Raw genomic sequence first — 27210 nt, 5'->3', positions numbered from 1 at the left:
AAATGGTATATTTAGATTACAGATCATTTTTATGAGTCAAGGAAGCAATAAAGAGATTTTTTATTTTTTTGGGGGGGGGGGGAGTGGTATTGTGAAGTAATACATAATCCAGCCACAGACAGTAGTATCACCTCTTCTATTAAGGCGAGTGTCCAATAGAAACAGAGTGAAACCAGAGCTAAATCCTGACGTCTTGGTTTGGTAATAATAGAACCTGTAAGCTGTTTAAAAAGTCTTTATCTCAAGGATGTATGTAGGGAACCAGTTTTATTTTAAATCTACGTGTATGTCAGTCTATGTTCACATACAGGTTAACTCCATGATTGCATGTCATTTTACCTGTGCATATAAAACTTTGTGGGTACAGGAAAGCTTGGCGCTCAGCTCTGCTCAGTCGTCCTCTCGTGCACAATATTATGACTGTTTTTGTTGTTAGAAACACAAAATCCAGAAAACTGATAAATATTATATAATTTGAGATGCCATCCAAGCTGCACTTTGCATATAATTAGTAAAAACTGGAATGTGTTGTTGGACTCATTTGTTATTTACCTGAGAAAGAACAGGTAGCAAGATGCTCTAAGAGGAAAAAAGGCAAGAGCAAAAAGCCATGGTTAGCAGGGGAAACGTTTGGTTTTGGCATTTATGTGAATTCTATGCTTCAGACCGCATACTGCATGGGATGTTTTAAAAATGTAAATTTACCTGCCCTGCCACACTGTAAGAAACTGTTCATGACTGCTTTGGGAATTGATGTGATGTAGCATCAGCTGTCTGTGGCATGTGCTGGACAAGCAAGTCAAATCCCTGGAGGCCTCATCTTCTTCTTAACCACCGGACACCTTCAGAGCTCGTTGAGAAGTCTACAATGCAGTGGATCAGAGCTGTTTTGGTGCCCAAAATGTACGTCATGCACCAAATGTGCAAGTAAAATATTTGAAATAAATGTCCCCATTTCTGTTCTACCTGCTGTTTTAAATACAGCCAAATATTAACTAATGTGTAAGAAAACCCACAAAGAGCTTTTGGCCTTTTAGAATTTCATTTATTACCCTGACTTCTTTCACTTTACTGCTTTTTTTTTTTTTTTAATTAATTTACCATCAAGTCAGTTAACTTTTGAGCTATTTAACGGTACAGTTAAGTAGGAGAGGGGGTTTTAATCAGTTTCAGCTGCTTTGGTGTTAATGAAATTAACAGGTGCACTAGAGGGGCAACACTGAAACAACACCCAAAATGATTTAGAGCTGACATGTTTCCTCCTCATCATCTTTGACTGTTTTTGCTAGTTTGCATTTGGCTAGGGTCGGTGTCGCTGCTACATTTCTATCAAAAAATGTGGTATCTTTTAATTCCTAACACATTACTCAGTCCCTATCAGGATAAGGGAGTTTTTTCCCCCTATTGAGATGTTTTGAAAATTTTCCCTTTAATTTTTTTCAAGAATGTATGTATACCAATCTTGTTCTTTTTTTCCAGGCTCAGAGTAAACATATTATTTCTTCACAAGTATTTTCAGTAGGGCTTGAGTGCGCATGAGGAATGAAAAATGTGAATTTAAACCATTTAAATGAATGAAAAAGGTTGTTATTTATGACGGCTTTCAGTTGGGAATTAGGAAACCAAAGTCATGAAATCAAGCAAGAGATTGAATTAGAGATGTTTAAGAACCATCACTCAGGCACTGACATCTCCTTTTGAAGTTTGTCATGATTAGCTTGTTAAAGAAACAGGAAATGTTAAGTAATCAGTTGGGAAAACACCTACTCTGAGGGTTTTGTTTTGCTCTGTTACATTAGGATGCCTGGGGGAACTACACTGGTAGGCTTAACAGAGCTAAGGCAGAGAGACAGGGACCAATAAAAGAGAAAGAAGCAGTGGTCTTTATGAGTGGAAAAATTACTCACTTGCCCTCATGTTAGCGTAAAAGGGTAATGCATGGGTATTGTACTGGATGCACTGTGTAAGGCCTTCATTTTTTGAAAATATGATTCTCTGTAGAAGTCTCTGTAGCTTCGTCTTACTTCCTAAACCCAGATAAAATTCACAGTTATTACTATGAATCAGGGATCAGGGTTGCCTCACTTCACTCTGTTGGAGCAAATTGCGAGCTTTAAATCAGAGGCCAAATGTGAAATTCATTTTCTACAAAGCAGTATTTCTAAAACAGGAAATACTGCTTTACCTATTTTTTTTTTCTTTCATTATTCACTGATGTTACAGAGTAGAATGACGCTACCATTCAGTAAAATGGATCCACTTGTAGTTTTCTGCTATGACAACTCGTGATGCTCTCTAAAATGCCAATGATGACAGGAAAGTGTATATAAATGTCTTTATTTTGTTATTTCAGTGATTTTCCCTTAAAAACCTACATACTTATTACTCTTTGCATAATAATTGGTTAAGTGTGCAAAAGGTGTGCTTTAGAGTTTTATTGTTCAAAGATTGGATTTGGAGCAGTTAAAAATTCAAATTTTTAACTGCTCTAAAAGAAAGGACTCAATTTCGTTGCTCGTTAGCGATTGTAATGTGTTAGTTTCTTACTTCCATCTCTTTTTGTTTTTCTTTCGCTTTTGGTTGAGCCTAATTGTGGTAAATGCTGTAAAAAATGTAGTCTTTTAGGTAAATTACACTATTTTCTCATGTTATTATCGTTCCTTCAAGCAAATACTTCTCTGCCCGTAATATTTAGGTTCTTCCCAGTCTATTTTTGTCTTTTCCTGGCTGCCTACCCCATCAGACAGACGCTCCTGCAGTGGCTGCATTTCCAACAGCAGCATCCACTCGGGCTTTAAAAAAACTGTACCACATTTATAGCTCACTGGGTCTCCTGTTCCACTTAGCATATACAGTACAGTGTCTACAGTATACTATAAAGAATTGAGCATGTTTGCTTCTAGTGGGTAATTCAGTCTGACCAGATAAAAGACGATTAATTTACTTCATGTTGCAAACATTATCTATAAATACCTGCAACACAAGTAAATTTTATTTTGTTCTACTGTTATAATCATTACTATTTGTGGATTTAGTAGTTCACTGTTTTGAGGTGTTGTTTTTGAGAGACTGGCAATTTATCCTTAATCTTGACATGAACAGCTAAATGTGAAGATGCTCAGGTCGTCGGTGTCACAGTGAAATCAACCACTGGTTCTTAGATTTAGCAATTTGCAAGCTTCTGTGTTAGCATTTTGTCCATCACTGTGTTACTTGGAGCCACAATTTACCATGTTTGGATGAAATGTTGGATAAGTCATCAGCCAATACTAGCAGCCTGTCCATGTACCGCACAGTCACACATAGCTGATTATTATTGCTATGTAACACTCTAAAAATATTTGTTTATGCCAGCTGAATCTGCCCATATTCCTAACTCTCACATTCTTTAGGAAGTAGGTGTCCATAAAATTCAAAGCTTTTTATACCTAAAGCTTTAAACATGTTTAATGTTGTAAACTTTGAGGGCACTTTAGTGTGTACGTCTGTAGGGATTAACTCTGTTATGGAGCCAAACTGTTTTGGCAATCGGGCCAATCAGCTGACCAGCATTCATTGTGACAGTGGGGGAAATTTATGTTCATACTCGTATCTTACATCAACCTATTGAGTTCCTGTTTCTTTATTCTTTGCTCCCTTTTAACCATTCAAATTTTAAACTGTTCTGTTATTTCTGCTAATGCCAGGTACATCTTTTGTTGCTCATAACTTTTATAGTTTTTAAAATATTAAGCTTTATAACATTTCAACTCGTCATATCTCTTAAACTCCAGAGACATGAGCCATGTGCCAGTATAGCTTCAGACACTACTGACACTGAAAGAACTTTTTTGATACCGTTTACCGTTTTTCCATGAATTACGTTTGTTTCAGGATAGGAAACCTGTCCTTCTCTCAGATTTCAAACTCTGGATTTGAAGCAGTTTTTTCTTTCGTCATATTTCTCTCTGGGATGAGTGCGGGTTTGCCTCATTGGGACAAGCAGGCACCCAGAGAGCGGGCGGTGCAGGTTCGAATCCTACCTGCATGTTTTCCCCGCTCTTGCTCCCTCTGCTTTCTTGACACTCTTCAGTGTACCCTTTCAAATAAAGCCATCTTCAGCAGGCAGTTCAGCTTCTTCAGCTGTTTTCGGGACATGATTTCTGCTACACGGCATTTTAGCAGGAAATGCAACTTTTTCTAGTATGATATTGTATTAAGGTTATATCTTGTAAAACGAATGCAGGGTAAAGTACTATATTGTATTGAACATCTTGCACAAACTCTGGAGAGGAGTGTCCTGTGCCATTTGTGTTGACAAAATAACTTGTGTATATATATATTTTTTTTTTTTCAAAATTAAACTCAGGAGCGTACAGTGTTTGGTGCGACTCTGTAAGACTTCTAGTCTTTCAACATTTAAAACTATCAAACTAAATTGCACACAGGTCATCATTTTCAGTTCCACAGTGTGCCAAAACCTTGCTTTGTTCTACTGACACATTCCTCTGTTTGCTGAGGTCAAGCAGACCACTGCTGATATGAAAAGATGAAGTGTAACTTTTCACCTTCCTCTTCTTATTTCCCCCCTAGATTGCCTTTTCAAACTGTGTCCTATGAACAGATACTCGGCACAGAAACAGTTCTGGAAGGCAGCAAAACCTGGAGGCAACAGCACTACTGACACAGTCCTCCTCACTAAACTTCATGTAAGTCTGACATCACCATTCCAACATCTTGCAGTGCTGTGTAACTTTGTGCTGTTGTGTAGAAAATGTGCACAGACAAAAATGCTGCATGTTTCCATCTCTGTACCTCTGTTCTGTGCATTAGCATGCTGCTGATCTTGAGAAGAAGCAGAATGAGTCTGAAAACCGAAAGCTGCTGGGGACAGTTATCCAGTATGGAAATGTCATTCAGGTGCGTTTAAGGCCCAGTGAGATAAGGTTCTTTGCTTAACAGAAAAGCTGCAGTATTTAAGATTGAAGATAACTCTATTTAATGAAAGAGGCGTTTTAAATAACTGCTACAGCACAAAGATGTGCTGTAAAGTTATCTGTTGCAGGCTCTATTATCTTTACACATTACAAAGGAATGTTTTGCACTCGAGTATGAGGTCATCGGTAACTAGAAATGTAGTCTATGACACCCACAAGGACTACAGTATATACAGTAGGTCATGGATAAATAGCTATACAGTGTATATGTTAGTATATCAGTGACTTGTTGGTTAACTGGTTTCAGGGGAGATCATTTTAAAAATATTAATAAATAAAAGGCTTTTGTATCAGTCAGCTTATATGATCCATGCTCTGTAATTCTTTCCACTGTCTCATTATGATAGTAGCTGTGGGGGTTGTGACCGTGTGATTCTGTTTTTTCTTGTTGCCAACAGTTGCTGCACTTGAAAAGCAATAAATACCTGACAGTGAACAAGCGCTTACCTGCACTGTTGGAGAAGAATGCCATGAGAGTGACGCTGGACTCTGCAGGAAACGAGGGATCCTGGTTCTACATCCAGCCTTTCTACAAGCTCAGATCCCTGGGAGACAGTGTGGGTAGAGCAGGGTGTGGGAGTCAAGTTAATTATGCTCAGCAAGAGAAATCAAGGATATATTTTTAGACTTTTAAAGAGGTTTGAAAACAGGAGTTACGTAGACTGATGTGTAGCGCAGAAAATTGGAACGCCAGAATAGGTTTACATTTAGCAATTGTACACTCACCTGCTGACTACTAAACTACTGATAAACTTTTTCAAGTCCTCCCAGTTTGTTTCTGGGTTCTTGCAGTTGTTTTCGCAGTATCCAAAAAACAAACAAACAATCAGCAACCTGCTTTAGACGGCTCAGGTTTATTTATTTACTTATTTATTTATTTTTAATGTATAGCCCCAAATTATGTCAGTACTGTAAACATTTGCTTCAGTTTTACTAGTTTACAATGATAATGTTAAATACTTAAAAGCCAGTTCTTATTAAATATATAACTACATAGTAATAAATTATTATATCCACTCACTGGACATTTTATTAGGTATCAGGCTGAACCCTGTTCCCCTTTGACCTACCGTAATTAATTGTGGCAGATATTCAGCCTGGTGAGGGACATTTCTTAGAGATTTTGGTCCTTATTGACATGATGGCATCACAAAGTTGCTGAAGATTTGTCTCCTTCCGCCACATCTTAAAGGTGCTTTAATGATTTAAGCCAAGATTGGTGCACTGTGCTCCTAAAGCTCATGGTCAGCAGCAATACTCAGGTTAGATGTGACAATGTTTATGCCAAATTCTGACCCCACTGTGCAAATGTTGCAGCAGATATTAAGACTCAGATCAAGCAACATTTTTCCAATATTCTGCAGTCCAATCCTGATGAGCGCTCGTTAAATGTAGCGTCAGTTTCCTGTTCTAGGCTGACTAGAATTTGGTCTTTTACTGCTGTAGCCCATCTGCGTGCTGCGTATTCAGCGATGTCCTGTTGTCTTCCTGTCAGCTCGAAGTTGAATGGTTTGAACATCAGCAGGCTGTGCTGTCTATGTCCATTGACTTGAGTTGCTAACATTTGATTGGCTGGTTAGCATTGTATTAGTGATTAGTATTACAGTTAAAGTGGTATACCTAATAAAGTGACCAGTGAGTGCATATCAGTTAATGTCCTTCTTTAAGTGGATTTAATGGAAAACTATAGATTTTATTGTTTTTGTATTTGTGTTTGGGAGTTTTAGGTGCAAGAAATCTGAAATATTAAAATAAAAAATATTCATGTAACTGCACTCAACCTCTTAAGAAGTCTTGGTTTAGGTGTGTGCAGTTAAATAGAAGTGGATTTACCTTACCTGGCCTTACCTGTGGTACACTTGCCTCTAGCAGCTACATTGGAGGCTACTGGTTTAACACACTTTAACTATTAGTAGTGTAGTTATGTTGTGGATATTGTTGGTGCCAGGTTTTGACCTGGAAAGTAAGATGCGGTGATATGGAAAGAGCACACACTACACTGACATAACCTCTAATCCTCCGGCTCCTTTTTCTACTCCTGGTGGATGGAAGCTAATAGAGTTAAGACGACTGATCAGCTAATTAAGTTGCATTTTATTAATCCTCTTGGACCAGTTTTTCTTCTGCATGATTCATCCTCCCTACACAGGAACAGGGGCTGCTCCAGTGCAGAACTTATACATTCCACCAGCGCCACCAGTGGAAATGACAGGAGAGGCTAAAGGCTTTAACTATTCTGTTTGAATATGAAGGTTTTTCTTTGAGGGACAAATGTCTCATACTTGTCAGCTGGACTGGTTGCAGAAAGTAGAAGTTTGTCTATTAAAGTTGATCTGGTTCCTTGCCTGAAAGGCAGAGATTTCAAACTTGTTGTGTGACTGTTTTTTAAATTACTTCACCTAATTCAAATTTCTTTTAATGTTCAGATTGTGTGCAGCAAAAACGAATCAGCTGTTGATCAAAAGATGTTTGTTAGACTGAAGTTTCTTTTTATTATTTTCTAATACCTGCTCTCATATGTCATATGTGGTGAATATGTAATGTTAGAGACAAGGGCTACAATTTCATTATTTTCCTCAGGCTCTTTCCCACACAGTATGGTCTACAGCACCACCTAGTGGTTGACTGGAAGCTTGTTTCAGTATTGCAAAATAATATACAGTAGTTATCCCAACCATCCTCCATTTAATGCACCATTTTCTTTGTTTCTCTTGTTGCTCCTGCAGGTGGTGATTGGAGATAAAGTAGTCCTTAACCCCGTCAATGCTGGACAACCTCTGCATGCAAGCAGCCACCAGCTAGTTGACAACCCAGGGTGCAATGAGGTACAAAACACACAGTTTTGTTAAACTTCATTTCTGTCCATCCAATTCTGGGTGAATGCACATACACTTTATTTTATATATATATGAAGTAAAATAAAATACTCCTATCTTTCAGGTTAATTCTGTGAATTGCAACACAAGTTGGAAAGTTGTTCTCTTCATGAAATGGAGCGACAACAAGGAAACGATACTCAAGGGGGTCAGTGAGCTCAGATTTCTGCATGTGGTTGTTTTTTTGTGGGGTTGTTTTGTTTTTGTTTTTTTTGTTTTTTTTTTACATTAAGCATTTTTTCCCCAAATGTACATATAACATCCTTACTGGCTACAAAGCAGGCGTATTAGAACACATGAAACGCAGTTTAATAGGAACAACAATAACCTAAAAACACCATTTAAGTTTGAAAATAAAACAGTCGAAAGAGAATAAAAACCATGGTAACTGTCCACGTGTGTTTATCAATGTAACTGCAGGGCGATGTAGTCCGGTTGTTCCATGCGGAGCAGGAGAAGTTTCTCACTTGTGACGACTATAGGAAGAAGCAATATGTTTTTCTTAGGACAACCGGCCGGCAGTCTGCGACTTCTGCCACAAGCAGCAAAGCACTGTGGGAAGTTGAGGTCAGTAATTATGTAAATGCACAATGCCTTTGAAGCTCAGTTTTCTGATAATTGAGTACTTAAAACTTAATGTTCACCACTATCTTTGAGCACAGTAAAAGTGATGTTGCTCAAATAAATAATGCGGGTTTATTGTAATTTGTGTTTGCGTGTTTTGCCGTTGCCAGGTGGTTCACCATGACCCATGCAGGGGAGGTGCAGGCTACTGGAACAGCCTTTTCAGGTTTAAACATTTGGCCACAGGGTGCTATTTGGCTGCTGAGATGGGTGAGGTGTGTGCCACCATGTTTACTTTCGTATTTTTGATTTGCAGTTATCACTTTGTACCCATGCTACTTTGTCATGAGCTTCCAGAACAATACTGTGAAATGTTTGGTTCAAAGCTTTGTTACTGTATATACACATGCTGGGATGTTGAAAGCACAGCAAAGGGACAGCAATATGAAAAGTAATGATGCTGAGGAGGCTGTTTTAATGTATGTTTGCCAGGTTAATCCCGACTTTGAGGAGGAGAATGCCGAGCAGCGGCCCTCTGTAAGTAAGCCTGATCGCTTCCCCCCTGAGTGCTCTGCAATGCCCTGCTGGTTGCCTCACCGTTATTAATCTTGCTTGTTAAAATCTCTGCTGGGTCTGTGCTTCCTGCTCTAGGTGGTGGACTTTACACCCTTTAATTTCCAGGTACTGTCACACAGTCTTTACATAGTTGCAGCAACGTATTTCAAACATTTCTTGTTGTCTCAATGTTGATCATGCATGCTTGTTGCCTTTTTGTTCGCTGCAGTTTTTGTGGCACCCTGTTCATTTTTTTTGTGTGTGTTTAGTTGCACTTGATAACCACATGGTGTCACCATTCTAGCATCCTACCTGATGCATGTCTTAAGTGAAATTGCCATTAGGTGTCAGTGTTGTTATCTATGGTTTGATCATGCTGTTGGTCCAGCAAAGTCCAGCTGTATGATCAATTGTTTGGTTTTTTTTCAACTTCCATCAGATATTAAATCTAATTTGTAAAATCAGATTAGCTGGTGATTAGTGGGTTGACGTAAGAAGACAACCTGGATATGCCTTTGCCTCAGTATAGTTGAATAGTGTAGCCATATTTTTTCCGTAAGCTGCAATCATTTTGTGTTTTAGTGGTTTGCGCCTCCTCACTGCATGCTTTCTTCCTTTAGCTGGATGGAGATAATGAAGCTTTACGTGGTCGCCTGCGGGGTCCACAGGAGAAAATCATGTACACTTTGGTGCCTGTTCCTGATGGTATGGATATTTCCTCCATCTTTGAGCTGGACCCTACCACTCTGAGAGGCGGGGACTCCATGGTGCCCAGGTTTGGCATTTAACACAAACTTTTTTATTCACATAAGCATGCCACAAATACTGCTTCTGAAGCCACTGAATTTATGCAAGTTCACAGTATGCAGAAATCAAAAGTAAAATGTTCCTAGTGTACAATCATAAAAGATGTTAAGATTAGTGTTCAGACACGTCCAATCAGACCAATAAGTGGTTTCATAGATGCCTCAGTAGAGTTTTTTTTGTTTGTTATTTCAGTGGGGGGAAAAAGCATCAGGAATGTTGTAAAATATGGGGGAAATATGCAGATGACAAATATCTCAACAACACCTTGGCTAATCAAAAAGACCGCAATGATGTCAAGACTTCAGCAGTTCAAACAGTGACAATAGTAAACTTTTGACTCATGTGCATTGTGGGGGGAATTTGGAACGGCAGTGGAAAGGGAGTTTCTGAGGTGATGACTGCGTTTTGCAAGGCTGGACAAGGGCCAGTTTTGTTATGAGTGGTCTGACACATCTTTCAAACCAGAGACAAAGACGTAGTTGTGTTGTTTGGGTAAATTTTTGTTGTTGTTTTTTTTGTTTTATTTACTTTCAGAAATCATGGAGCCTGTGTGTGTGCGTGTGTGTGCGTGTGTGTGTGTCACACTGGTAAGCTTGAGATTGTGTGAAACTTACCAAGGAGAGTTAGGAAAGTCCCAGTATGGCATGAAACAGGAAACCGCTGAGGTTTGGATAGTGTTCACAATAAGGGAAAAACTTTCAGTTTTCTAAGATGACATGCACTATCACTTAAAAACACACTTTAAAAAAAAACAAAAACATCTGGCAGAAATGTTTTTTGGATTTATTTTCTTAGATTAAAATTTGATGATACAAAAGCAGTCGCACGATGCAATATATCATGTAGTCTCTGTCCTAAGGTTGGTGATAAGCCTCTGGCTTATTCGTAATGAGCCTCAGTTTGGTTTCTCAATTCCAGCTGACATCACTGTGTTAAAGAGAGAATGTGTCGTTCTAACATTACAATTGTGTAATCGTCATTGTCACTGCACATAAGGTGAGCTTAGATTCTCCCCACCTTCTATCAAAGCCTCTATTGTGTGGCATAGTCAGGTGTGTGTCTGCATGATGCAGGCTACTACTACGCCTCCCACTCCAACCTAAAATAACCTTGTCCCTCAAACTTCAGCCAGGGGACTAACTAATGCCTGGCAGAACCAGTACACAAAGGTAAGCCTGTTAGCCTCAGTAGGCGGTTATGTAATGCCTGCCAAGAATATGGCTGCTGTCTGTGCTGAAGACCTCTCTCTCACTCACACACACACACACACACACACACACACACACACACACACACACACACACACACACACACACACACACGCTTACTCACTCACACACGTGGAGCTGGCTGGATGCTTTGAGAATGAAGGACGTAGTTGGCTCAAACTTTACTATGTGTAAAGGTTGAGTGCTTAATGTAAGAGAGATAATACTGTACAGGTCACTGCTGGCTAATCTGTACAAACAACACACTTTCCTGAGGAAGCCACTGTAAGCAGCCTTTTCCAGAACCAGGAAGCTTGTTTACAATTATCAGCTGCACGTTTGTCACATAACAGCGTCCAATAATAAATCTAATCAGAGTGCTTATGGTCTTCTGTGTTTTTTCAGACAGGAGTTGATTTATGGTCTTTTGTAGGTCTTAATTGTGAGCCATGTTGTGAGCTGAAAATGGAGGTCTTGGCCTGAGAGTGGAATAAAAGCTTGTTGAATGGAGCTGTCTGTCTTATTGAACGCTCAAAGCCTCCTTAAATCTGTCTAATATTCATAAAACACAACGGGATTTAAAACAGAAGATTTAGAAAGTTATTAAAGAAAGAAAATATAATGTGCCTTCGTATCTATTCTTGATCACAGAATGCCCACAACATTAAAACAAGGTTGCGTTTGTAGCTGTTGATAGCACCAAAGGCTTATACATGGGCTAACAATGATTTTACTCCATGATTAGTCTGATTATTGAAGCGCTATGCTAACTTGTCCCCATCACACTCCACTGTGCTCTGTAGCTGATTCGCAGCTTCTGTTTGTCTTTTGTTTTATTTCATCACATCAGCTTCCTCTCTTATTTACAGGAGCTCCTATGTGAGGCTACGACATCTGTGCACCAACACATGGGTTCATAGCACCAACCTCCCCATTGACAAAGAGGAGGAGAAGCCTGTTATGCTACGGGTGAGTAGTTGCTGTGGATCAACATGCGAATGAGTCTTTATTAACAGTTACAGTGATTGATTTGATGTTTTTTCCAGATTGGAACATCAGCAGTAAAGGAAGACAAAGAAGCGTTTGCCATTGTCCCAGTGCCACCAGCAGAAGTGCGTGATTTAGACTTTGCTAACGATGCAAGTAAAGTGTTGGCGTCCATTGCTGGAAAGCTGGAAAAGGGTACCATTACACAAAATGAAAGGAGGTATGTATGACACCAGACTGCTAACTTTCTTATTGGGCTTTATATTTTATTTGTAAGTTGTTTATTTGGATAGTATAAGTATAGAAGGACATTTTTCACTGAAATTAAGACTAAACTGTTGAGTTGGAACTTGTACCCTCTCCAGGTTTGTGACAAAGCTCCTGGAAGATTTAGTTTTTTTCGTGGTAGACATCCCCAACAGTGGGCAGGATGTCTTGGAGATCATGGTCAACAAACCTAACAGGGAAAGACAGAAACTCATGAGAGAGCAGAATATTCTTAAACAGGTAGGCCTTAAACCTATGAGACAGTTTATGTACTGGTTTAAAATGTTCACTTTAGGCACTAAAACAAATCCCTGTTGCCTTTTACAGATTTTCAAACTTCTTCAAGCCCCTTTCACTGACAGTGGTGATGGTCCCATGCTGCGACTGGAAGAGCTGGGAGACCAGCGCCACGCACCATTTAGACATATTTGCAGGCTTTGCTACAGAGTGCTCCGCCATTCCCAGCAAGATTACAGGAAGAACCAAGTAGGTTCAACACCACAGCTTCACTCAGAGCTTGGGTAGTGTGACATTTTCTCTGCATTGATTACCCCCTCCTTTGTCTGATTTGCAGGAATATATAGCCAAACAGTTTCGCTTCATGCAGAAACAGATAGGATATGATGTGTTGGCAGAAGACACAATAACTGCTTTACTTCACAACAACCGGAAGCTGCTGGAAAAACACATAACTGCTGCTGAGATAGACACATTCGTCACACTAGTGAGGAAGAACCGGGAACCAAGGTAAGGCTTACAGAAAGACACGCCCTGGCTGCTCTCTTCAAACTGTAACACAAGGAGCCCCTGTGGCTAGACTGGGTCAGATTTGCTTATTTAGCAGCTCTGAAGGAATGCAAATCTATGTAAACGTGTTCAAATGAGTGAAGTACGAATATGAGTGGAATTGCTTGTGCAGGACCTCGGTACTAGAGGGAATATGCTGACAGCTAGTGCGTAAATGTATTTTGTTTATGTCATGTAAATTGCTGTTAATGATGTGTGAATGAGGTGGATCCAGTGGTTCAAACAGAGAGGACTGTTTGAAATGTTAGAGTACTGAGGCAGGGGGAACGGCCAAGAACATTTTAATATACAGTAGTTTATTTATTCTTCCTCACATAGGATAGTATGTACAGTGGCACCCCGGCTTACGAAGACCCCATTTAACGAAAAATTCAAGTTACGAAGGCACTTAACGGCAATATTTTTGCCCGTGGTACGACAAAATGCCCGTGTAACGAAATCAGTTTGCGAAATGCGTTTCGCTGTTCCACGTGAAAGACGTATTGTTGTTTGCAGTGCGCTATTTTGTGTGCTTTTCGTTTGCAATTAGCCTATCGTTCATTCATAATGGGGCCGGCATAAGGCATAAATATGAGCGAGTTTAAAAAAATGTAAAAAAAATGTCATTGCACAGTGTACGTACGTACATTAATTAACGTAAATGTAAGTTTTAGTTTTGATGTTTAGAATTAAATTCCCTAATGTTATGTACATATGCACGTACGTATGCATGCATGCATACATATGCTTTCTTCAGCCTCCACCAAGACCTTCGTCTTCAGCCGCATCGCCTCACTCAAAAGGTGCTTCGACTTACGAAACCTTTGACTTACGAAAGACCCTCTGGAACGAATTAATTTCGTAAGTCGGGGTTCCACTGTAGTCTGAAATTTGTTTCTTTATTTTTTAATTTAATATATTGTCATCTGTCACCAGGTTTCTGGACTACCTGTCAGATCTCTGTGTGTCCATGAACAAATCCATCCCTGTGACACAGGAGCTCATCTGCAATGCTGTGCTGGACTCTAGCAATGCTGACATCCTCATTGAAACCAAGTGAGATGCTCATTTTCATCAGGTGCTTTAATGTGGTAAACTGAAATGAGAGCTTACAAAAAATGTTGGTGTTGTGTACCAGATTGGTTCTGTCGAGGTTTGAGATTGAGGTGGCGACAAACGAGGACAATCCAGTGGAGGCGGAAGATGAAGAGGAGGTGTGGCTCTTCTGGAAAGATAACTCTAAGGAGATCCGGAGTAAGAGCATCCGGGAGTTGGCCCAGGATGCAAAGGAAGGCCAGAAGGAGGATCAGGAGGTGGTCAGCTACTACAGGTGTCGTGTCTTTATGATGATAATTTTAATAAAAAGATTACAGCTCAGATTTAGAAAGGACTAAGAATCCATTTTCTTCCCAGGTGCCAGCTGAACCTTTTTGCCCGGATGTGTCTGGACCGTCAATATCTCGCCATCAACAAGATCTCCGGTCAGCTGGACGTGGATTTGATCCTGCGCTGTATGTCCGATGAAGACCTGCCGTACGACTTGAGAGCATCTTTCTGCCGTCTGATGCTGCACATGCATGTCGACCGTGACCCTCAGGAGCAGGTCACGCCTGTCAAATATGCTCGTCTGTGGTCTGAGATTCCATCTAAAATCGCTATTGATGAGTGAGTTCATATCATAAACCCTTTAAAGGGGCGTGTATCGCCATTTCAGAAACGACGCAGTGTCTTTTAAAAGCGATTCTCCTCTAATTATCCAGCTATGACAACGATGGGACCACACGGGATGAGATCAAAGAGCGCTTCAGCCTCACCATGGATTTTGTGGAGAACTACCTGAGAGAGGTGGTGTCGCAGAATATTCCCTTCTCTGACAAGGAGAAAAACAAGCTTACTTTCGAGGTAACGCTTCTTTGTTTGTGGTATGAACAGATGAGAAGTGACATCCGTTTATTAAAGTTGTAAATCATTTGTTGGTTCTTTTCCTGCTTGTAGGTCGTGAACCTGGCAAGGAACCTCATATACTTTGGTTTTTACAACTTCAGTGACCTGCTTCGACTGACAAAGATCTTACTGAACATTTTAGACTGTGTACATGTCAACACCATCTACCCCATTAACAAGATAGAGAAGGAAGAAGAAAACAAAGGTAAAGAGTGAATGTTTTCCCTTAGCCTGAATACTTTCTTGCAGCAACGATTTTATCAAGCTCTCACTTTTCCAGGTGTGTAGAGTTTTAAGGAGAAATAGTATCAACAAATAACATCTGACCTAAAATTAAATAGAGTTTCATTTCACTATTTTTTTTCCTTCATGCAGATTTGAATGTTTTCTTGCTCTGTCTGTATTATAGGTGGCAGTAATGTGATGAAGTCCATTCACGGAGTTGGGGAGCTGATGACCCAGGTGGTGCTGCGAGGAGGCGGTTTGCTGCCCACCACACCAACTCATCAGCCTGAGGGCGATGTGGTTAAAACTCAGACTGAACCGGAGAGAGAAGATATCATGGTCATGGACACAAAGCTCAAGATCATTGAGATTCTGCAGGCACGACATCAGGATCATTATCATTATTATTTTTTAAAAATCCTTCGACTATATTGTAACTTTTATCTGTTTTATTCAGTTCATTTTGAACGTTCGGCTAGACTACAGGATCTCCTGCCTGCTCTGTATTTTCAAACGAGAATTTGATGAGAACAACCCACAAGGAGACAACACTGCTATTCAGAATGGATCCAATAATGTCACAGGTCCGATGCCAGGTGTGAAACTCTTAACCTTGTTAATTACATTATTTAACATATATGTATATAATTATAAAGAACTTATTTGAAGTATTTTTTCTTTTCTTTTTTTTAAGGAAATTTTGACTTTGAAAACATTGAGGAACAAGCAGAAGGGATCTTTGGAGGAAGGTGATTCTTAAATTGGATTCTTAAGTTTTTTAATGGGCTTTAATTGCCTGTAGTAAGTTTTTTTTAATAAAGTAAAATTGAGGTAGTGTTTGTCATTTTTTTTGTTTAGTGAAGAAAACACCCCACTAGACCTGGATGACCATGGTGGTCGCACTTTCCTGCGGGTCCTTCTGCACCTGACCATGCATGACTACCCGCCCCTCGTGTCTGGAGCGCTTCACCTGCTCTTCAGACACTTCAGCCAGAGACAAGAGGTCCTCATGGCCTTCAAACAAGTAAGTCATCCACACCTGATTTTAATAGCAAGTCCTCTGAAATAATTCTAATAACTTGACTTTTTACAGATGAAGTTAAATTTGATGAAAACATTAAAAAAAAATTTTTTTGTTAAACCTTAAAAGGTCCAGCTCCTGGTGACCAGTCAGGATGTTGAGAACTACAAGCAGATCAAGTCAGATCTGGACCAGCTGCGTTCTATTGTGGAGAAGTCTGAACTGTGGGTTTACAAAAGGCAAGGAGAAGATGGGATGGACGGAGATGGCCCCTCAGAATCTGACAACAAAAAGAAGGTACGCTGAAAATTTGAATGTGGAAAGGTTTTCCTGAATGTAGAGTTATTATTGAAAGGACTCATAATTGATTCTTGATTTACAGGGAGATTCAGACAAGAAGAAGACTGAAAGTACCAGCAGTTACAACTACAGAGTTGTAAAAGAGGTATAATTGTTTGCCTTTTAAGTTATATTTTCATTTTAGATTTACTGCTGATTATTAAAATGTTGCTTCTGTGTGTGTCTGTGTTTTTTAGATCCTGCTGCGCCTCAGTAAGCTGTGTGTCCAGGAGGGAAGCTCAGGGAAAAAGAGCAGGAAACAGCAGCAGAGGCTGCTGAGGAACATGGGAGCTCACAGTGTGGTGCTAGAACTCCTACAGATCCCCTATGAGAAGGTCAGACACTGAAACAGAATACAAATGCAGAATCGTTAAAAAGCTTTAAAGATCCTCATTGCTTTCCTTTGCTTGCAATTGTCCATTAATGTTACATAACTGAAAAGAAGCTCTGTATTATCTGCACCAGGGTGAGGATGTACGGATGCAGGAAATCATGAAATTGGCCCACGAGTTCCTGCAGAATTTCTGTGCAGGAAATCAGCAGAACCAGGCTCTTCTCCACAAGCATATAAACTTATTTCTCAACCCGGGGGTAAGCATCACAAGCATCTCACAGCTACTCCTTGGGCGAGTCGAAGACTTAAATATCCCAAAATACCACATATTGGGAAAATGTATGTTCTCTTCTGTTTCATTCCCAGATCCTGGAGGCTGTCACCATGCAGCACATCTTCATGAATAACTTCCAGCTCTGCAGCGAGATTAACGAGCGTGTGGTTCAGCACTTTGTCCACTGTACTGAGTCGCATGGTCGGCATGTCCAGTATCTCAAGTTTCTGCAAACCATTGTCAAGGCCGAGAACAAATTCATCAAGAAGTGTCAGGACATTGTCATGGCAGAGGTCTGTTGTTTGAGTAATGCTTGTGGTGTCTAATACAGGGGCGACAGTTTGGGAATAACACTGTACACTCGGCTGTGACTCTCTCCCACTCAGCTGGTAAACTCCGGCGAGGATGTCCTGGTGTTCTACAACGACCGTGCCTCATTTCAGACCCTTGTCCAGATGATGCGTTCAGAGCGGGATCGCATGGATGAAAACAGTCCCCTGATGTACCACATACACCTGGTCGAACTGCTGGCTGTTTGCACTGAGGGCAAGAACGTCTACACCGAGATCAAGTGCAACTCTCTGCTGCCCCTGGATGATATTGTGCGGGTTGTCACCCATGAAGATTGCATTCCTGAGGTATGGAAGACTTTTTCTTCACTCACTTTAAAGTTGAGTGAATACACTTTATTCTAGTTTATTCTGATCGAGAAGAGCATTGGGAATACATGTTTTTAAAAACTACCTTGATTACCAGTGCACTCATTTAGTTTCCAACAATCCAACAGGTGAAGATTGCCTATATCAACTTCCTGAACCACTGCTATGTGGATACAGAGGTGGAGATGAAGGAGATTTATACATCCAACCACATGTGGAAGCTGTTTGAGAACTTCCTGGTGGACATTTGTAGGGTAAGCCACAAAATATTTGACAATAAATAGACAGAGAATCCAGTCAGCACATCGTGAAGTGAACACACAGCAAGTTACCCGTCGGCCACATGCAGGAAGTCCGATCCAGTGGCCGTGTGTCATGCTAACGTCTCTTCTATCCTTGCTTAGGTGTGCAACAACACCAGTGACAGGAAGCACGCGGACACCATGCTGGAGCGTTATGTAACCGAAACAGTCATGAGCATTGTCACATGTTTCTTCAGCTCTCCTTTTTCTGACCAGAGCACAAGCCTTCAGGTAAAATGGGCATGTCTTTTTAATGTATTTTCCAAGCAGTTTTGCTACTGTGAGTCCTTTGTGCAGACTAGAAATCAGACACCTTCTCAGCACTGTTTGGGGGGAAAAAAAGGAACTGTACTCATGCATGTACCGTACATACCATGAAATGTAACGTTTTTCCCTTTACATAGCTGGCTCGTCATATATATGTAAGTAATGCTAGCACTTCCCCAAATTTGATTTCCCAACTTTTGGCTGTGAATGTGAAGAAGTAGTCAGTGTGTGGGTTTTTATATGGTCATAGTTTAGTCAGCACACAGACTCTGTTCTTCCCAGATTTGTGGGTGTGTTGCACAAGGTTTTGCTGGGACTTTGCTGGTGCAGATGATGTACTGATGCAATGTGGTTACTGTGTTTCTTAGACCTTGTTCTAGCCCTGTTTCTTCTCCCCCACGACTTTCCAATAAGTCATGACCAATAACCTCCTTCAATTTCCAAATCCTTGGTACAGTAACTTTGAGGTTTTTTGTGTTAGACACTTGTTTCCTGTTATCTGTGTATGGAGCTTTTTTGTTGCTATTTGGTTCCACTAGAAAATGGCGATTATCCTTTATGCAACTGCACTTCCTGGGAACTACGCTCGCTAAAGTGTACCATTACGTGATAATTCCGCAACCCTTTTCCTTTTTCTCTTGCAACAGGCAGCCATTGTTGGAAAGATGACTGAGGTACTTATTGTACTTTAGGGCTGTGGCCAGGTAGAAATCTGTTGTACTCTCTGTTAAACACCGGTTTGGTTTGTTTTAAGGGGAATGCATGTGATTAGGAAGCTTGCCCAATGGATCTTAAGCTGTTAACCCGTCTGCCTTTGATGCCCTTATATGCACACGTTGTCACATCTACCACAAACTGGGTTATGAATTCAAGCTATTCAGAGAGCACAATAGTCACTCTGTGTGTTATTAAATATTTGTTAACAGTTTCCCTCCTTTACACCACAATTCCTCCTTCCTTCTTTTGTTGAAAGGCAAGATGTAATTAGTTTTCCCCCTGTCTTACAGACCCGTCAGCCCGTTTTTGTTCAGCTTCTTCAAGGAGTGTTTAGGGTTTACCACTGTAACTGGCTTAACCCTGTCCAGAAGGCCTCAGTTGAGGCTTGCATTAAAGTACTGTCAGACGTGGGTAAGATATTAAGACTAACACAGACTATGAACCTCTCAGTGTTAAAAAGTGGCGCATATTATATGTACTTTCTGCTTCTGCCTAGCTAAGAGCAGAGCCATTGCTATCCCAGTGGACCTGGACAGTCAGGTGAACAACTTGTTTGTCAAGTCCAACAATGTCGTGCAGAAGAGCATCCTCAACTGGAGACTGTCTGCTAAGAACACATCCAGGCGAGACTCCGGCCTGACCACCTCAAAAGACTACAGAAACATCATTGAGAGGCTACAGGTCAGTAGACGGTCTGTTGCTGTTTCAGTGTAATAAACTTAATCCATTTTCATCCATTTAAATTTTTTGTCTGCTTTATTTAATCGTAAGCCAAAAATCCTGTAAAATGAAACATAAACATCAATGAAAGCAATAAAAGCTATAAAAAAATAATGCAAACATAGACAGAAAAAAACACTGACTGCATTAAACATTGCTAAAGTAAATGCATTGCCTTTTTTTTTTTTTTTTTTAACCAATCTTTTGAAAACGTTATTTTTAGATTGTGTACCTGTGTGTTCATAAAGAAGGCCAATATATCAGGGGGCACAGAAAGCAGTAAGTGCTTTTATGAAGCCCATTATCGACACATCAGATGGCATGGTGGTACGGGACATCCAGTTCTGTTAGTTGTGGTAATATGACCATTTGTGCCATTGTCAGTCTGGCACACAGGAGCTCTCTTAAACAGGGTGTAGATGTCCTACATTTCCAAATGCACAGCATAAACATGCAGCTTTTTTGCTTTTCTCTCCAGACTGATTACATAAATGGATCTGTACTGATTCATTGTTTATAGTATTTGTGTTTTGCAGTAAAATTCAAATTTTCAAAAATGAAAGTTTTGCTCTAATATTGATGTCTTATCTTTTAGGGTATTTGGTATTTCTCTGAAGAAGAAGTGATTAAAATCTATAAAAGTCTCTTAAAGCAACATGACTGTCTGATATTTACCACAGGTTTCTACCTATCAGGCAGTAGAATGAGTGCAGTGAATCTCCACTTCCTCTTTGGGGTTTTTTGTGGAAGAAAGTTAACACTATATGAAGACAGCTCGGTCTGCCTTTTTATCATAACTGAAAACTCCAATGTGAAAGTACAATGGGTTAATTAAGCCCCCTCATCATTGCTGTTAATTGTTGCCAGTATGCACAGGGTGATATAATGTTTTTGGTAACTGTGTGGCAATCAAAAACCATAAAAGATGTGTCCAATTACATCCTAGAAAAATATGTGGTTTTAGCAGCAGACCATGTTGCTCCACCTTATTCTCTAGTAAGACATGACTCAGTATTCACTGGAAGACTGAAAAATCAAGCCAAGGATCAGTCTGCACTCTGCTGATACTACTTATGAAACCTTAGGACTTTTTTATCCTGTAATTCCAACGATAAAGCAAAGCTGTTTTGTTATGGAAATACATTTTCAGTGATGTTTTAGATGTTTCGTTCCTAATCCACCCATTTCTAGACGGGGTTTTATGTGGTTCCCACAACTGTGTACTTCCCAAATTCCTGTTGTCTTTGCAAAGACTGCTGGAGTTTCACAGCTTTAGTGGTTTTTCCCACCTCTTGATGTTCTCAAACTTCTTTAATCAGCACCCAACACGGAATCACTCATTTTCACAGTAATCATCACCAGGCGTGACAGGAAGTGCACTGCAAAAGGTGGCACGGTGGTGTTTATTATGGTGTGATTTGATGTGTAATGCACTGGATGTGTCCCTTCCTGTTTCTATATTAAATTAATATTAAAGCAAAATAATGTGAGGCTGACTGTAGCTGGATGTCTTTGAACGAAATGCAGGAATAGGAAGACTGTTTTAATTATAACAGTGTAGCTGTTTGCCATAAAACACAGTTCTGGGTTATTTCTAACCTTTGGTTCTGCTCAATAGGACATCGTGTCTGCCCTAGAGGACCGTTTGAGACCTCTGGTCCAGGCTGAGCTCTCGGTGCTGGTGGATGTCCTGCATCGTCCGGAACTGCTCTTCCCTGAAAACACGGACGCTCGCAAGAAATGTGAAAGTGGAGGATTCATATCAAAGTGAGTCTAAAGTTGTCTGAACCACTTCCAGTGCTGTTGCTATTTTTGGAACGCTTTTGGAAGTCCCCTTGTAACCACTCGCATGTGTGCATTTGTAGTTTTGTCGTGTACCTCAAACGTGAATGGAGACAAGCATCTTTGTCAACCTGATGAGACTAGTTTTTCAGCAGAGGAGGGTCTGTAGCAGGGCCAGGAGCGTGCTTGTTGTTGTTTTATTTCCTAGATATTCATGTGGTTCTGCACAGTAAATTTGTTCCTCATAATCAGTTCTACTGTAACATTCTGAAACGTCTGAAGGTGAAAAAGCAGAGAAAACTATCTCAACTGTGGCTGCTGGCATCAGCCTGCACTGGCTTTGGGGAATCACTTAGTCTTTAAGTTTTCTGTGAACATGAAGCATCTGCTGTAGTCAGCTGAAGTCATTTTCTTAAATCACCGTTTTCAGTTATGCCCAAGGCACCTAAATATGCTTTAGACCCATAACTTCCAAGTCTCTTGTTTAGAACGAGGATAATCACTGTGTCATAGAAATGATTTCTGTCACTGTGAGACTTGAAGTATATAGAGTTTTGGAGGAAGGTGATGAGTTCATCAGTCTATTTCTATTGTTTGTGCTGATTCTGCCCCCCCGCCCCTGTTCTCTTTGATCAGACTGATCAAACACACCAAACAGTTGCTAGAAGAGAACGAGGAGCGCCTGTGCATCAAAGTACTGCAGACACTGAGGGAAATGATGTCAAAAGACCGGGGCTATGGGGAGAAGGTATGTTGTTCCTCCATTCCTGTTTCTCATTCTCTGGTTCTAGTGTTGCACAAGATTCTCCCACACACAAGTTAAAATGTTACAACACTTTTCTGACATGTCAGGATGTTCTGCGTCAAAACCTAGGGTAAGACACGACATCACAGAGCAAAAAACAAAACTGAGTGTTCTCTGCTTACCTCTGGAGCCTCTGTAGAACACAAAAAAGTAAATGACTCATACACAGCGAACGTCATCAAGTCTTTCATTTGATATTCCTGCAGCCAGGGCAGTTTGTGATTTTTCTTTTCTAGTTTTAGTGCTTTTAAGAGTCTGCAAAAAGTAATGATAAAAAGATTCCCATGTTGCTTTTCTCCTTAAATTAAAAAAACAAACAAAAAAAACAGTGTTATGTGTATCAGCTTTATTAACTCTATTAACAATGTGCATGATCCAACATTGTCTCTCAACCATTTTACGCACCATTCATTGGCTACTAATGATCACTTATACTAATCCTAAATAAATTGTCTCAACTGTGCCAACTTGTTTTCCAGTAAAAGGAGTAAAAGCGCTTTAATATCAGATGAAAACATTAAAACAACTTTCAAAAATCTTTTTGCTGTTTTTAACTGCTAAAATAAAACTATTTTTATCTAGATTTGCTGCCAGGGAATTTGTTGTACGTTACCCTGTGATTTATTCACTTTTTTTAATTAGTTTTTTTGAGTGCTTAGTAATGACTGGATTGTGTGTGTGTGTGTGTGTGTGTGTGTGTGTGTGTGTGTGTGTGTGTGTGTGTGTGTGGCAAGCAGAAAAAGTAAGAAGCTTGTAAGGGATCAGGTCCTAATTGTTGCATGGGGCTCCTCTTAGCCTTTTTTAGAGATTAAAAAAATAGTTAAATCTGATATTTAACAGGGAATGATGGCTAACGTCCCTTTGAGTTTGGTGTAAGAATCTATGAAGCTTCAAGAACATTTTAATCAGGCCAAGTAAGATTAACAGGAGAGCGTACTTTAATCACAACAGTCTCATTTTATTGGTTTGCATACTGAACCTGTTTGGTCCATTACAGACTGAGCTCATTCTGGAAAGAAATCTGCTTGCTTTCTTTGTGATGAAAGCCCTTCAGAAAGGGCTTTATTTTTTTTTTGTTAGTTAGTTAGTTTTTTGGGGGGGGGGGTTTGTGGTGTTTGAAAATGGTTAAACTTTTTTAATTAGATCTTCAATTTCAACTTCAAAATCTGCTGGATGGACTATTTCATGTTTTATTGTTTAACAAAACTCAACCATAACTGATAAAATGAAGACATTATTTTTGTGTTGATAAACGGGGAGGGAAAGAAAGCAACTGGTTGGGGGAAAAATACTAAATATTTCACCTTCTCAACCAAACTGTGTTTAAAAACAAAGACTTGCACTTTTATAGTCAGTTCTCTTAACATGAAAATATTTGATGCAATGATGATGTAAAAAAGGTGTCTTTACTGCAATTAACTTGTTCTGTTTTTGAGCCTTGACAGCCCTTTCTTCGCCCTTTTTTACTAACCTGACATGCTGCGTGTGTGTGTGGGTTTCAGAGGCTTTACATTTGCACACTTGTTACAGAGCTCTAACTCACTAATCTAGCTCTACTAACTCTGTGCCTCCTATACTTCTTCTCTTGCAGCTGATTGCCTTTGATGATGAAATGGATGTGGCTGAGGTTGATCACTTTACTTACTATTGCGATGTTCATTTGTCTCCCACTAACAGCATAGATGTGCTTGTGTTTCACGTAGGCTTTCTAGCGTTTCAATCCCCCATCTGTGTCAGCAGCTTAGTCCATTTCCCCGCCGTGTGCCTGTTAAGAGTTGCTCCTGAATTTCATGGAAATAAGTAGCATAATGCTAAAATGTCTGCCTCACAAACTCTATATGGCCAATAGTACTGGGCCACCAACACAGCTGCCGGGCCATGGAAACCCACGAAGCTCACGGTGCACAGTTTTTGTGCTGATGTTAATGCCAGAGGTGCATTGATCTCTGAAGTTAGTGAGTCATGTATCTTTTATGCACGTCAGCACTTGGTGAAGTTACAGAGTGCAGCTACCAAGTACTGCAGCTCAGCAACTTCATGGCTGAGTTTTTGTGGTTCCTAAACACTTCCACTTTGCAGTGATACCATGTGCAGTTAATGCTGGAATATACAGCAGGGGAAAAATTTCACTTGTTGCAACTGCTTTTTGCAATGGTGGCTTCCTATTACAGTACCACACGTGAATTCAGTAAGCTTGTAATATATATAAATATTTGTAAAGGCAGACTGCATTTTATTCAGCTGTGGTAATGGGACTGAGGTGTGGCCCAGTGCTTTTGTCAGTATACTGTATGTGCTTTTGTGCCATGCTGTACTTTGTTCTATATTTTTTTTGAGTGAACTGTTTAGGTAAAGATGTGTTACATTTGTAGAATATATCCTACAGGATCTTACTGTTACTGTTATTTTTAAATAACATAAGTTAACATATTTTGGTTAGACCCTGGATTGGTCGTGTTAATTTTGGGGTCTCAAGACGAGACTGTGCTTATTGAATAGATCTTTTGTGCATGTGGTTTAAAGCTGGGTGTGAAGCATCCACCTGCTAGAATTTGAATCGTCTTCCTCGTTGCATTGTGCCCTTTTTAAAGCACTGTCTGCTGTCATTGCTACAAGTTTGTGGACTGTCAGAACTGCATATCCAGTAGAAGTCTGCAGAGACATGGATGTAAAGCATAACTTGGTTCAAACTTTCTTGAAGTAGTTGAGAAATTCGAGAGACATTTTATAATCAATAGTTACTAATGTTTGGATATAGCATGTATACAAAAGTTATCCATCCATCAAACAACGATTATATTTTTGTGCAGGTTAAATTTTTTGTTTAACTCTGTACTCGTATTTTTTTAAAGATAGCTAATACAGGCTCCTCGATAAATGTATTCATTCAGTGCGTCACTGTCAGCACACAGGCGGCTTAGCAGTAACAAGGCCATTTTGTTACACTGCATTACATCGTAGAGCTGTTTCTATTTGTGGCACGAGTCACTCTAAATGTCGCACAGCCCCCTGATGATGGATGGTGATAAGATGGCATATTTTTTCTTCTAAGCCCTTTGCCACAATTACAAGAGCAGGTGTGAGTGTATATTTAGCTGGGGATACTCCATCTATTAGCTTTGTAAAACAGGCCATCGGGCCGTGTGGCCTTTTAAAATAGCTGATGAAACATGTTTCTGCTCTCTGAAGATTATGGGTGCCGCCACAACCACAACATATCTGAAATGTTACTTCAGACCAGTATTGCGAAAAGATTACTATTTTACACGAATGTAGATGTTTTGTGAGGAGTTTCGTTTTATTTGATGTTTACAGCTAAACTTACAAATCTTTTAAGCTCATTTTGTAGGAGTTATTCACACTTTGCTCTCTCTCCTACTGACCTATTGCCAGATCTTTACTCATACTAGATGTCTGTTCACCAGCCTTCAGCTTTCTCAGGCTAGCTGCTATAGTTTAGCCATTTTAAGTATAGAACTGTGGGTTCTAGACTCAGTTTTAGGGCTATAGTATTGCTTTAATGACTGTATTGTTGCTTTAAATTGGTACAGTCTTCTTCGGTTTCTGGCCAGGGTTATTGAGCGTTTCAACATGTGCCTCCTAGCATTGGAATTTCTTTAAATATTTAAAAGAACTGGAACCAGATTTAAAGTGTTTTATTGTAAAGCACTTTGTATTTTTTTCCAATTCTGCTCTAATTGGATAAAAAGACCTGAACCCATTTCTCTGCTTCACTGGGTTTTTATCGGGACTTCTGCTGGCTTTCATCAAAGCATCAAAGTTAATTCTTGACCTTGTGATTCACGGTTTGATTTAAAATGTACTGAAACCTTAATGTTCTGAATAATAGAAAGCTTATATATCTATATGTTTAGCCTAGTTGGGAGCTTGTATTGTAATCACTAAATTGATTAAAACTGAAAGTATTGCACGGGAGGAAGCGTTTCTGTGGCAGCAGGAAACACTGAAGTTAAAAGCACGCCAACATCACAATAGCCACTTAATCCAGAGTGTGGTGCAGGGCGTGCGTCTGTGTGTAAGAGAAGTGAACAATGCTGTTAAGTAAGGAAATGGAGAAATTGTCGGAAAGGGTCTTTCCAGAGTTGCAGGAAGCAGCATGCTCTCAGTTTCTCTGTTATGTCTCTGTCTTGCTTTCCCTCCTTCCCTCTCTCCCCGTATATACTGCTCAAGTGATGGAAATCCCCAGCTTCCACAAAAACAGGGCTGTTCTCACAGAGCACCACTTTGTTTCATCAACTCCTCCCACGTGCAGCATCCTAAGAATGTCCACACACTCGGCACATGTTCTCTGCCACTCATTCGCGTTAACAACAGCATGAAGCGGCGTGGCTGATGGCTGGCAGCACGTCTCTGGGTACTCAGATTGATGGCAGGAAGGCAGACGGGCCAAAACCCCAACTTCCCCTCATCAGCAGCAAGATAAACTGCCATTATAGCAGTTACGTAACTCAAGTGTGTAGCCTGCTGCTGCTCCCTGACCTTTTACAACACACCCCCTCTCTTTCAGAATCACCCACCCAGAGACCTCTAGGAATGAGTGCAGCTGTTAGTTCACTACTGTCTGACAGACTCCATCGTGCTTCTTGTTGCTGCACGCCCAGACGCTGTACTGGATTTTGCATATCCAGTCAGGCTGATGAGGGAGCAGGATCAAGTGGAATGACTTTTCACCCATTAGGAATAGCTTATCTCATTCTTCCAGAAATAGCAACGTGATCAAATGCAAGCCGGGAGAAAACAAGACCTGACCAGCTAGGCGGACTCATTGTCAGGC

The 27210-nt window shown here is 40.2% G+C and overlaps 1 protein-coding gene across 16 annotated transcripts in view; it reads left to right on the top strand.

Moving 5' to 3' along the window:
• The window catches only part of LOC309705970 (inositol 1,4,5-trisphosphate-gated calcium channel ITPR1-like), an 80235-nt gene that overhangs the window by 10236 nt on the left and 42789 nt on the right, over positions 1-27210 (top strand). For 4 of the 16 annotated variants that reach the window (XM_082532067.1, XM_082532069.1, XM_082532066.1 and 1 more), the window contains exons 4-42: positions 4573-4688; positions 4813-4899; positions 5375-5533; positions 7703-7801; positions 7917-8000; positions 8273-8419; positions 8587-8691; positions 8909-8953; positions 9068-9097; positions 9592-9746; positions 11856-11955; positions 12033-12193; positions 12339-12480; positions 12568-12726; positions 12815-12987; positions 13963-14082; positions 14165-14356; positions 14440-14691; positions 14787-14928; positions 15022-15175; positions 15380-15573; positions 15653-15791; positions 15890-15944; positions 16054-16219; positions 16346-16513; positions 16599-16661; positions 16753-16890; positions 17021-17146; positions 17256-17456; positions 17550-17801; positions 17951-18076; positions 18227-18355; positions 18529-18546; positions 19039-19065; positions 19399-19519; positions 19605-19789; positions 21447-21595; positions 22247-22358; positions 24007-24042. In XM_082532067.1, the coding sequence (XP_082388193.1) occupies positions 4573-4688; positions 4813-4899; positions 5375-5533; positions 7703-7801; positions 7917-8000; positions 8273-8419; positions 8587-8691; positions 8909-8953; positions 9068-9097; positions 9592-9746; positions 11856-11955; positions 12033-12193; positions 12339-12480; positions 12568-12726; positions 12815-12987; positions 13963-14082; positions 14165-14356; positions 14440-14691; positions 14787-14928; positions 15022-15175; positions 15380-15573; positions 15653-15791; positions 15890-15944; positions 16054-16219; positions 16346-16513; positions 16599-16661; positions 16753-16890; positions 17021-17146; positions 17256-17456; positions 17550-17801; positions 17951-18076; positions 18227-18355; positions 18529-18546; positions 19039-19065; positions 19399-19519; positions 19605-19789; positions 21447-21595; positions 22247-22358; positions 24007-24042 (5027 nt within the window). The remainder of the gene's footprint in view (positions 1-4572; positions 4689-4812; positions 4900-5374; positions 5534-7702; positions 7802-7916; positions 8001-8272; positions 8420-8586; positions 8692-8908; positions 8954-9067; positions 9098-9591; positions 9747-11855; positions 11956-12032; positions 12194-12338; positions 12481-12567; positions 12727-12814; positions 12988-13962; positions 14083-14164; positions 14357-14439; positions 14692-14786; positions 14929-15021; positions 15176-15379; positions 15574-15652; positions 15792-15889; positions 15945-16053; positions 16220-16345; positions 16514-16598; positions 16662-16752; positions 16891-17020; positions 17147-17255; positions 17457-17549; positions 17802-17950; positions 18077-18226; positions 18356-18528; positions 18547-19038; positions 19066-19398; positions 19520-19604; positions 19790-21446; positions 21596-22246; positions 22359-24006; positions 24043-27210) is intronic. The other 12 variants (XM_082532059.1, XM_082532071.1, XM_082532068.1 and 9 more) reach the window with 5 other exon arrangements.

Source organism: Aulonocara stuartgranti (assembly GCF_965226115.1).
Source record: "Aulonocara stuartgranti genome assembly, chromosome: 5".
NCBI lineage: Eukaryota > Metazoa > Chordata > Actinopteri > Cichliformes > Cichlidae > Aulonocara > Aulonocara stuartgranti.
This window is presented reverse-complemented; position numbering and strand designations above follow the sequence as displayed.